General features: G+C 50.2%; 1 protein-coding gene across 1 annotated transcript in view; it reads right to left on the minus strand.

The window, feature by feature from the left end:
* KIF14 (kinesin family member 14) overlaps window positions 1-12,441 on the minus strand; it is a 245,239-nt gene that overhangs the window by 212,590 nt on the left and 20,208 nt on the right. The window contains exons 3-5 of the mRNA XM_075617062.1: window positions 5,189-5,443; window positions 2,203-2,290; window positions 969-1,067 (exon numbers count right to left, since the gene is read on the minus strand). Coding sequence (XP_075473177.1) covers window positions 969-1,067; window positions 2,203-2,290; window positions 5,189-5,443 — 442 coding nt within the window. The remainder of the gene's footprint in view (window positions 1-968; window positions 1,068-2,202; window positions 2,291-5,188; window positions 5,444-12,441) is intronic.

Here is a 12,441-nt window from a genome sequence, read left to right on the forward strand (position 1 = left end):
GACCTGGCTATTGGGGGAGTGGGAGTGTGAGTGTGAGAGGAAGGTCCCGGCCCCAGTAACGGGATATGGGACCTGGCTATTGGGGGAGTGGGAGTGTGAGTGTGAGAGGAAGGTCCCGGCCCCAGTAACGGGATATGGGACCTGGCTATTTGGGGAGTGTGAGTGGAGAGGAAGGTCCCGGCCCCAGTAACGGAATATGGGACCTGGCTATTGGGGGAGTGTGAGTGGGAGGTCCCCGCCCAGTAACGGGATATGGGACCTGGCTATTGGGGGAGTGGGAGTGTGAGTGGGAGAGGAAGGTCCCGCCCCCAGTAACGGGATATGGGACCTGGCTATTGGGGGAGTGGGAGTGGGAGTTCCCCCCCCAGTAACGGGATATGGGACCTGGCTATTGGGGGAGTGTGAGTGGGAGGTCCCCACCCCAGTAACGGGATATGGGACCTGGCTATTGGGGGAGTGTGAGTGGGAGGTCCCCACCCCAGTAACGGGATATGGGACCTGGCTATTGGGGGAGTGGGAGTGTGAGTGTGAGAGGAAGGTCCCGGCCCCAGTAACGGGATATGGGACCTGGCTATTGGGGGAGTGTGAGTGGGAGGTCCCCACCCCAGTAACGGGATATGGGACCTGGCTATTGGGGGAGTGTGAGTGGGAGGTCCCCGCCCCAGTAACGGGATATGGGACCTGGCTATTGGGGGAGTGTGAGTGGGAGGTCCCCGCCCCAGTAACGGGATATGGGACCTGGCTATTGGGGGAGTGTGAGTGGGAGGTCCCCGCCCCAGTAACGGGATATGGGACCTGGCTATTGGGGGAGTGTGAGTGGGAGGTCCCCGCCTCAGTAATGGGATATGGGACCTGGCTATTGGGGGAGTGGGAGTGTGAGTGTGAGAGGAAGGTCCCAGCCCCAGTACCGGGATATGGGACCTGGCTATTGGGGGAGTGTGAGTGGGAGGGGAAGATCCCGGCCTCACCGGCTGTTTCTTCTGTCCGTGGTCGCCTCGGAACACCAGCAGGTCGTGTATCTTCTCGTTGTATACTTCAAAGTAGCTCATCTCCAAGTGATAGGCGCCCTGCAGAGGAGGGCGAGGGGGGAGAAGAAGAGGGCGAGGGGGGAGAAGAAGAGGGCGAGGGGGGAGAAGAAGAGGGCGAGGGGGGAGAAGAAGAGGGGGGAGAAGAAGAGGGAGAAGAAGAGGGCGAGGGGGGAGAAGAAGAGGGCAAGGTGGGAGAAGAAGAGGGCGAGGGGGGAGAAGAAGAGGGTGAGGGGGGAGAAGAAGAGGGCGAGAGGGGAGAAGAAGAGGGCGAGGGGGGAGAAGAAGAGGGCGAGGGCGGAGAAGAAGAGGGCGAGGGGGGAGAAGAAGAGGGCGAGGGGGGAGAAGAAGAGGGCGAGGGGGGAGAAGAAGAGGGCGAGGGGGGAGAAGAAGAGGGCGAGAGGGGAGAAGAAGAGGGCGAGAGGGGAGAAGGGGGCGAGAGGGGAGAAGGGGGCGAGAGGGGAGAAGGGGGCGAGAGGGGAGAAGGGGGCGAGAGGGGAGAAGGGGAGAAGAGGGTGTGAGGGGAGAGGGGAGAAGAGGGTGTGAGGGGAGAAGAGGGTGTGAGGGGAGAGGGGAGAAGAGGGCGTGAGGGGAAAGGGAAGAAGAGGGCGTGAGGGGAGAAGAGGGCGTGAGGGGGAGAAGAGGGCGTGAGGGGAGAAGAGGGCGTGAGGGGAGAAGAGGGCGTGAGGGGAGAAGAGGGCGTGAGGGGAGAAGAGGGCGAGAGGGAGAAGAGGGCGAGAGGGAGAAGAGGGCGAGAGGGAGAAGAGGGCGAGAGGGAGAAGAGGGCGAGAGGGAGAAAAGGGCGAGAGGGAGAAAAGGGCGAGAGGGAGAAAAGGTTGTGAGGGGTGGGGGGGGGAAGAGAGGGAAGGGGAGGAGGGGCATAGAGAAGGAGGACACGGTGGTGGTGAACAATGGGAGGCATAAACCGTCACCCACTGCTTAGTCTGTCACCTCTACTCGCCCCCCTCCCTCCCTCATGTGTCACCCCCCCCCCATGTGTCACCACCTCTCAGGGCTGGTAAAAATGTAGTCCTTATCTGCCGGGCTGTTCTGTGTTATTCAATGACAGACAACATGCATCTTTGCCAGGAGCACGGTATGTGATTAGCGGGGAGCCCCCTGAACCCCATCTCCTTGTTGGAGGAACGGGACAGTGTGATGACCAGGACGTCCGTACCTGCTGCTTATCCGCTGTATAAATTCGGGAGAACAGGTCGTCACAAAACCGGGGAATAACTCCGAGTTCCTCATCAAACCCCATCATACTGAAACAGCGAAATAATTCTATTATTACATTCATCCTATCAGCTAATCGGACCAGGGTTTTATATGTTAATGCTGCAGGTTATCGTCTAATGATGGGAAAAGAAAAAGGAAGATTAAAAACGTTTGGGGGTAAGCAGTAATTCAGCCGGTAACATACAGTGCTGCATGTTTAAAGGGTCAGTCCCTCCTAGGGGCAAAGTGTACTAATGGCAGTGACATGGTTAAGGGGTCAGTCCCTCCTAGGGACAAAGTGTACTAATGGCAGTGACATGGTTAAGTTGTCAGTCCCTCCTAGGGGCAAAGTGTACTAATGGCAGTGACATGGTTAAGGGGTCAGTCCCTCCTAGGGGCAAAGTGTACTAATGGCAGTGACATGTTTAAAGGGTCAGTCCCTCCTAGGGGCAAAGTGTACTAATGGCAGTGACATGGTTAAGGGGTCAGTCCCTCCTAGGGACAAAGTGTACTAATGGCAGTGACATGGTTAAGTTGTCAGTCCCTCCTAGGGGCAAAGTGTACTAATGGCAGTGACATGGTTAAGGGGTCAGTCCCTCCTAGGGGCAAAGTGTACTAATGGCAGTGACATGTTTAAGGGGCCAGTCCCTCCTAGGGACAAAGTGTACTAATGGCAGTGACATGGTTAAGTTGTCAGTCCCTCCTAGGGGCAAAGTGTACTAATGGCAGTGACATGGTTAAGGGGTCAGTCCCTCCTTGGGGCAAAGTGTACTAATGGCAGTGACATGTTTAAGGGGTCAGTCCCTCCTAGGGGCAAAGTGTACTAATGGCAGTGACATGGTTAAGGGGTCAGTCCCTCCTAGGGACAAAGTGTACTAATGGCAGTGACATGGTTAAGTTGTCAGTCCCTCCTAGGGGCAAAGTGTACTAATGGCAGTGACATGGTTAAGGGGTCAGTCCCTCCTAGGGGCAAAGTGTACTAATGGCAGTGACATGTTTAAGGGGTCAGTCCCTCCTAGGGGCAAAGTGTACTAATGGCAGTGACATGTTTAAGGGGTCAGTCCCTCCTAGGGGCAAAGTGTACTAACGGCAGTGACATGGTTAAGGAGTCAGTCCCTCCTAGGGGCAAAGTGTACTAATGGCAGTGACATGTTTAAGGGGTCAGTCCCTCCTAGAGACAAAGTGTACTAATGGCAGTGACATGGTTAAGGGGTCAGACCCTCCTAGGGGCAAAGTGTAGTAATGGCAGTGACATGGTTAAGGGGTCAGTCCCTCCTAGGGGCAAAGTGTACTAATGGCAGTGACATGTTTAAAGGGTCAGTCCCTCCTAGGGGCAAAGTGTACTAATGGCAGTGACATGTTTAAGGGGTCAGTCCCTCCGAGGGGCAAAGTGTACTAATGGCAGTGACATGTTTAAAGGGTCAGTCCCTCCTAGGGGCAAAGTGTACTAATGGCAGTGACATGTTTAAAGGGTCAGTCCCTCCTAGGGGCAAAGTGTACTAATGGCAGTGACATGGTTAAGGGGTCAGTCCCTCCTAGGGATAAAGTGTACTAATGGCAGTGACATGTTTAAAGGGTCAGTCCCTCCTAGGGGCAAAGTGTACTAATGGCAGTGACATGGTTAAGGGGTCAGTCCCTCCTAGGGACAAAGTGTACTAATGGCAGTGACATGGTTAAGTTGTCAGTCCCTCCTAGGGGCAAAGTGTACTAATGGCAGTGACATGGTTAAGGGGTCAGTCCCTCCTAGGGGCAAAGTGTACTAATGGCAGTGACATGTTTAAGGGGTCAGTCCCTCCTAGGGGCAAAGTGTACTAATGGCAGTGACATGTTTAAGGGGTCAGTCCCTCCTAGGGGCAAAGTGTACTAATGGCAGTGACATGGTTAAGGGGTCAGACCCTCCTAGGGGCAAAGTGTAGTAATGGCAGTGACATGGTTAAGGGGTCAGTCCCTCCTAGGGGCAAAGTGTACTAATGGCAGTGACATGTTTAAAGGGTCAGTCCCTCCTAGGGGCAAAGTGTACTAATGGCAGTGACATGTTTAAGGGGTCAGTCCCTCCTAGGGGCAAAGTGTACTAATGGCAGTGACATGTTTAAAGGGTCAGTCCCTCCTAGGGGCAAAGTGTACTAATGGCAGTGACATGTTTAAAGGGTCAGTCCCTCCTAGGGGCAAAGTGTACTAATGGCAGTGACATGGTTAAGGGGTCAGTCCCTCCTAGGGATAAAGTGTACTAATGGCAGTGACATGTTTAAAGGGTCAGTCCCTCCTAGGGGCAAAGTGTACTAATGGCAGTGACATGTTTAAGGGGTCAGTCCCTCCTAGGGACAAAGTGTACTAATGGCAGTGACATGGTTAAGTTGTCAGTCCCTCCTAGGGCAAAGTGTACTAATGGCAGTGACATGGTTAAGGGGTCAGTCCCTCCTAGGGGCAAAGTGTACTAATGGCAGTGACATGTTTAAGGGGTCAGTCCCTCCTAGGGGCAAAGTGTACTAATGGCAGTGACATGTTTAAGGGGTCAGTCCCTCCTAGGGGCAAAGTGTACTAACGGCAGTGACATGGTTAAGGAGTCAGTCCCTCCTAGGGGCAAAGTGTACTAATGGCAGTGACATGTTTAAGGGGTCAGTCCCTCCTAGAGACAAAGTGTACTAATGGCAGTGACATGGTTAAGGGGTCAGACCCTCCTAGGGGCAAAGTGTAGTAATGGCAGTGACATGGTTAAGGGGTCAGTCCCTCCTAGGGGCAAAGTGTACTAATGGCAGTGACATGTTTAAGGGGTCAGTCCCTCCTAGGGGCAAAGTGTACAAATGGCAGTGACATGGTTAAGGGGTCAGTCTCTCCTAGGGGCAAAGTGTACTAATGGCAGTGACATGTTTAAGGGGTCAGTCCCTTACGGCTTCTTAAAATCAGACACAGTACAGCTGCAAATGATTAACCAATGGGATACATACGTATAGGACTTTCCTGACCCAGTCTGTCCGTAAGCAAACAGGCAGGTGTTGTAGCCCAGTAAAGACCTCTCTAGCAAAGGTACGGCCAGCTTCTCGTATACGCTCTCCTGACCCGCATAGTCCGGATTGGACTTATCAAAGGACCAAAAGGAGAAGTCGTATAGGAAGCTGTGTGTCTGCTTGGAGTCCGGGTTCTGGACGGTGGTCTCCTGCCCGCTCATAAAGACCACCTGAGAGGCCATCTCATTTCTTTCCCTGGAGGGAGACATGGCATGATGATAAGTGATGCCCATCTTCAACGCGTCTCACCAAGAGCTGCAACCGTGATCAGAGAGACTGCAGCACATGGAGATTCATTCCTAATCATTTGTCCTGCCCCAGCACTCAACATGGTCCTTTAAGATTGAGGCAGGTATCTGTGTTTCAATCATCGTTCATTCATCAGAGACAGAGCATATTACAGGCTGTATACAGGGTGCGAGACAGAAAGCATATTACAGGCTGTATACAGGATCCGAGACAGAAAGCATATTACAGGCTGTATACAGGGTGCGAGACAGAAAGCATATTACAGGCTGTATACAGGGTCCGGGACAGAAAGCATATTACAGGCTGTATACAGGGTGCGAGACAGAGCATATTACAGGCTGTATACAGGGTCCGAGACAGAGCATATTACAGGCTGTATACAGGGTCCGAGACAGAGCATATTACAGGCTGTATACAGGGTCCGAGACAGAGCATATTACAGGCTGTATACAGGGTCCGAGACAGAAAGCATATTACAGGCTGTATACAGGGTCCGAGACAGAAAGCATATTACAGGCTGTATACAGGGTCCGAGACAGAGCATATTACAGGCTGTATACAGGTCCGAGACAGAAAGCATATTACAGGCTGTATACAGGCACAGAGACAGAAAGCATATTACAGGCTGTATACAGGGTCCGAGACAGAGCATATTACAGGCTGTATACAGGGTCCGAGACAGAAAGCATATTACAGGCTGTATACAGGGTCCGAGACAGAGCATATTACAGGCTGTATACAGGGTGCGAGACAGAAAGCATATTACAGGCTGTATACAGGGTGCGAGACAGAAAGCATATTACAGGCTGTATACAGGGTGCGAGACAGAAAGCATATTACAGGCTGTATACAGGGTCCGAGACAGGAAGCATATTACAGGCTGTATACAGGCACAGAGACAGAAAGCATATTACAGGCTGTATACAGGCACAGAGACAGAAAGCATATTACAGGCTGTATACAGGGTCCGAGACAGAGCATATTACAGGCTGTATACAGGGTCCGAGACAGAGCATATTACAGGCTGTATACAGGGTCCGAGACAGAAAGCATATTACAGGCTGTATACAGGGTCCGAGACAGAAAGCATATTACAGGCTGTATACAGGGTCCGAGACAGGAAGCATATTACAGGCTGTATACAGGGTCCGAGACAGGAAGCATATTACAGGCTGTATACAGGGTCCGAGACAGAAAGCATATTACAGGCTGTATACAGGGTCCGAGACAGAAAGCATATTACAGGCTGTATACAGGGTGCGAGACAGAAAGCATATTACAGGCTGTATACAGGGTCCGAGACAGAAAGCATATTACAGGCTGTATACAGGGTGCGAGACAGAAAGCATATTACAGGCTGTATACAGGCTCCGAGACAGAAAGCATATTACAGGCTGTATACAGGGTCCGAGACAGAAAGCATATTACAGGCTGTATACAGGGTCCGAGACAGAAAGCATATTACAGGCTGTATACAGGGTCCGAGACAGGAAGCATATTACAGGCTGTATACAGGGTGCGAGACAGAAAGCATATTACAGGCTGTATACAGGGTGCGAGACAGAAAGCATATTACAGGCTGTATACAGGGTGCGAGACAGAAAGCATATTACAGGCTGTATACAGAGTCCGAGACAGAAAGCATATTACAGGCTGTATACAGGGTCCGAGACAGAAAGCATATTACAGGCTGTATACAGGGTCCGAGACAGAAAGAATATTACAGGCTGTATACAGGGTCCGAGACAGAGCATATTACAGGCTGTATACAGTGTCCGAGACAGAAAGCATATTACAGGCTGTATACAGGGTCCGAGACAGGAAGCATATTACAGGCTGTATACAGGGTCCGAGACAGGAAGCATATTACAGGCTGTATACAGGGTCCGAGACAGAAAGCATATTACAGGCTGTATACAGGGTCCGAGACAGGAAGCATATTACAGGCTGTATACAGGGTGCGAGACAGAAAGCATATTACAGGCTGTATACAGGGTGCGAGACAGAAAGCATATTACAGGCTGTATACAGGGTGCGAGACAGAAAGCATATTACAGGCTGTATACAGGCACAGAGACAGAAAGCATATTACAGGCTGTATACAGGGTCCGGGACAGAAAGCATATTACAGGCTGTATACAGGGTCCGAGACAGAGCATATTACAGGCTGTATACAGGGTCCGAGACAGAAAGCATATTGCAGGCTGTATACAGGGTGCGAGACAGAAAGCATATTACAGGCTGTATACAGGGTCCGAGACAGAAAGCATATTACAGGCTGTATACAGGGTCCGAGACAGGAAGCATATTACAGGCTGTATACAGGCACAGAGACAGAAAGCATATTACAGGCTGTATACAGGGTCCGAGACAGAAAGCATATTACAGGCTGTATACAGGGTCCGAGACAGAAAGCATATTACAGGCTGTATACAGGGTCCGAGACAGGAAGCATATTACAGGCTGTATACAGGGTGCGAGACAGAAAGCATATTACAGGCTGTATACAGGGTGCGAGACAGAAAGCATATTACAGGCTGTATACAGGGTCCGAGACAGAAAGCATATTACAGGCTGTATACAGGGTCCGAGACAGAAAGCATATTACAGGCTGTATACAGGGTCCGAGACAGAGCATATTACAGGCTGTATACAGGGTGCGAGACAGAAAGCATATTACAGGCTGTATACAGGGTGCGAGACAGAAAGCATATTACAGGCTGTATACAGGGTCCGAGACAGAAAGCATATTACAGGCTGTATACAGGGTGCGAGACAGAAAGCATATTACAGGCTGTATACAGGGTCCGAGACAGAAAGCATATTACAGGCTGTATACAGGGTCCGAGACAGGAAGCATATTACAGGCTGTATACAGGGTCCGAGACAGAAAGCATATTACAGGCTGTATACAGGGTGCGAGACAGAAAGCATATTACAGGCTGTATACAGGGTCCGAGACAGAAAGCATATTACAGGCTGTATACAGGGTCCGAGACAGGAAGCATATTACAGGCTGTATACAGGCACAGAGACAGAAAGCATATTACAGGCTGTATACAGGGTCAGAGACAGAGCATATTACAGGCTGTATACAGGGTGCGAGACAGAAAGCATATTACAGGCTGTATACAGGGTGCGAGACAGAAAGCATATTACAGGCTGTATACAGGGTCCGAGACAGAAAGCATATTACAGGCTGTATACAGGGTCCGAGACAGGAAGCATATTACAGGCTGTATACAGGCACAGAGACAGAAAGCATATTACAGGCTGTATACAGGCACAGAGACAGAAAGCATATTACAGGCTGTATACAGGGTCCGAGACAGAAAGCATATTACAGGCTGTATACAGGGTGCGAGACAGAAAGCATATTACAGGCTGTATACAGGGTCCGAGACAGAAAGCATATTACAGGCTGTATACAGGGTCCGAGACAGAAAGCATATTACAGGCTGAATACAGGGTCCGAGACAGAAAGAATATTACAGGCTGTATACAGGGTCCGAGACAGAGCTTATTACAGGCTGTATACAGGGTCCGAGACAGAGCATATTACAGGCTGTATACAGGGTCCGAGACAGAAAGCATATTACAGGCTGTATACAGGGTCCGAGACAGAAAGCATATTACAGGCTGTATACAGGGTCCGAGACAGAGCATATTACAGGCTGTATACAGGGTCCGAGACAGAGCATATTACAGGCTGTATACAGGGTCCGAGACAGAAAGCATATTACAGGCTGTATACAGGGTCCGAGACAGAAGGCATATTACAGGATGTATACAGGGTCCGAGACAGAAAGCATATTACAGGCTGTATACAGGGTGCGAGACAGAAAGCATATTACAGGCTGTATACAGGGTCCGAGACAGAGCATATTACAGGCTGTATACGGGGTCCGAGACAGAAAGCATATTACAGGCTGTATACAGGGTCCGAGACAGAAAGCATATTACAGGCTGTATACAGGGTCCGAGACAGAAAGCATATTACAGGCTGTATACAGGGTGCGAGACAGAAAGCATATTACAGGCTGTATACAGGGTCCGAGACAGAGCATATTACAGGCTGTATACAGGGTCCGAGACAGAGCATATTACAGGCTGTATACAGGGTCCGAGACAGAAAGCATATTACAGGCTGTATACAGGGTCCGAGACAGAAAGCATATTACAGGCTGTATACAGGGTCCGAGACAGAGCATATTACAGGCTGTATACAGGGTCCGAGACAGAGCATATTACAGGCTGTATACAGGGTCCGAGACAGAAAGCATATTACAGGCTGTATACAGGGTCCGAGACAGAAGGCATATTACAGGCTGTATACAGGGTCCGAGACAGAAAGCATATTACAGGCTGTATACAGGGTGCGAGACAGAAAGCATATTACAGGCTGTATACAGGGTCCGAGACAGAGCATATTACAGGCTGTATACAGGGTCCGAGACAGAGCATATTACAGGCTGTATACAGGGTCCGAGACAGAAAGCATATTACAGGCTGTATACAGGGTCCGAGACAGAAAGCATATTACAGGCTGTATACAGGGTCCGAGACAGAGCATATTACAGGCTGTATACAGGGTCCGAGACAGAGCATATTACAGGCTGTATACAGGGTCCGAGACAGAAAGCATATTACAGGCTGTATACAGGGTCCGAGACAGAAGGCATATTACAGGATGTATACAGGGTCCGAGACAGAAAGCATATTACAGGCTGTATACAGGGTCCGAGCAGAGAAGTTTCCTCATGATGATATTTCATAGTTCTGGTCTCAAGATCTAAGCCTAACCCTTATACACTTTTCCTTGTAACCAGCAATACGTGGCAGTTACAACCTTTTCTCACCAGCAGCTAAATTAAACATAGCAATTAGTATTAAGACAGCAAAAAAACAAGACCCAGTTGAAAAAAAACATGTGTTAATATGCCTCACATGTGCTAATTAAGGTGGATGGGCTGAATTAAATTCTGTCAGGTGACTTATTAGGCTTTTTATAAGGGCAGACAGAGCAGTCCAATGTTCACAGTGGCCCAATGTTCACAGTGGCCCAATGTTCACAGTGGCCCAATGTTCACAGTGGCCCAATGTTCACAGTGGCCCAATGTTCACAGTGGCCCAATGTTCACTGTGGCCCAATGTTCACTGTGGCCCAATGTTCACTGTGGCCCAATGTTCACTGTGGCCCAATGTTCACTGTGGCCCAATGTTCACAGTGGCCCAATGTTCAAAGTGGCCCAATGTTCAAAGTGGCCCAATGTTCAAAGTGGCCCAATGTTCAAAGTGGCCCAATGTTCAAAGTGGCCCAATGTTCAAAGTGGCCCAATGTTCAAAGTGGCCCAATGTTCAAAGTGGCCCAATGTTCAAAGTGGCAAGCAGTGTGGAGTTTAACAGAGCGTTCAACAGGAGGGAAACAAGGGGACTACAGAACACCTACGGACCCTCAATCCTGGATGTTAACTACGCTGGAAAGGTGGACATTTTCTATCCCAGACCACACATCTCAGCACTAAACTACGGCTGCCATGATGCTGCTACTATTTATATTTGCTCTGACCTCGCTTCTTTTCAAAATACACATTTCTTTCTACTAGCCCCATGTCTCCAACTCTATTCATATATCTCCATCTCTCCTTTCTTCACCGCTTCTCATTTCACATGAACTCCTTTCTTACCTGCGCCCTCTGACACCACACAGCTATACCCCCTGCACTAAAAAACACACCCCTACAAATCTTCCTCACACATTCTCTTTCTGTCCATGCTTCTCCTCCTTGCTTCTGGGGATATCTCTCCCAATCCTGGTCCCTGCCTTATTTCTACTCTCATACCCATCTCCTACATGCAACTTCTACTCCTTCTGGTGTCATCCCCTCCAACCTCATACCCATCCCCTGCCACCCTCCCTCTCTCCTGTGCCCTTTGGAATGCTCGCTCCCTTTCAAACAATTGCCTCTCTGTGCATGACTTCTTTCTCTCTCACTCCCTGCTTCTCTTTGCTATAACTTAGACCTAGCTCACTCAGTCTGACTCTGCACTGGAAGCTGTCCACTCCTATGGTGGCCTTTCCTTCTCCCACACTCCGTGCCCTGATGGCAGGTGTGGAGGCGTGGGGCTTCTCTCCTCTCTCTGCCGTTACCAAACCCTTCCTATTCCTCCCTCGCTTGCTTTTCCCTCCATTGAGGTTCGCACTGTCCAGATCTTCTCTCCTCTTCCTGTCCACGTGTCGGTCATCTATCACCCACCTACCTCTACTCATCCTCCTTCTGCCTCTCTCTCTCACTTTGAATCCTGGCTCTCTTTCTTTCTCTCCTCAGACTCCCCTGCTCTTCTCCTTGGGGACTTCAACTGCCACATTGATTTCCCCTCTCTCCCTTGGGCTTCTCGCTTTCTCTCTCTAACCTCTTCCTTTGGCCTTCAACAGTGGACTGCAGCCAGCACCCACAAGGATGGCCACTACCTAGACCTAGTTTTCACAAAAAACTTTTCTCTCTCTGACCATCACCTCATCTTCTCTCTCATTTCTCCCCTTCTCCATCTCCATCTCCCCCTCACTTCTGCAGAAACCTGCGCTCTATTAACCTACCAGCCTTTGATTACGCTTTACGCTCCTCCCTCTCGTCTCTCAGTTTTGCTGTTCAGACCCCGACAACCTGGTCAGGAACTACAACTCTGCCTTATCCTCCTCTCTTGATCTACATGCCCCGCTTATTATCTGCCGCCCTCGCCCTTCTAACCCCAGACCCTGGCTAAATTCCCACATGCGCATGCTGTGCTCCTCCACTCATTCCTCTGAACGCCTCTGGAGGAAATCTCACACTCTCGCAAACTTCCTTCACTACAAATTTATGCTGTGCTGTTTCAACTCTGCCCTCTCTGAGGCTAAACAAACCTACTTTACTAATCAACACACAAATCTAACCCACGCCGAT

The sequence above is a fragment of the Ascaphus truei genome, chromosome 10 (assembly GCF_040206685.1).
Source record: "Ascaphus truei isolate aAscTru1 chromosome 10, aAscTru1.hap1, whole genome shotgun sequence".
NCBI lineage: Eukaryota > Metazoa > Chordata > Amphibia > Anura > Ascaphidae > Ascaphus > Ascaphus truei.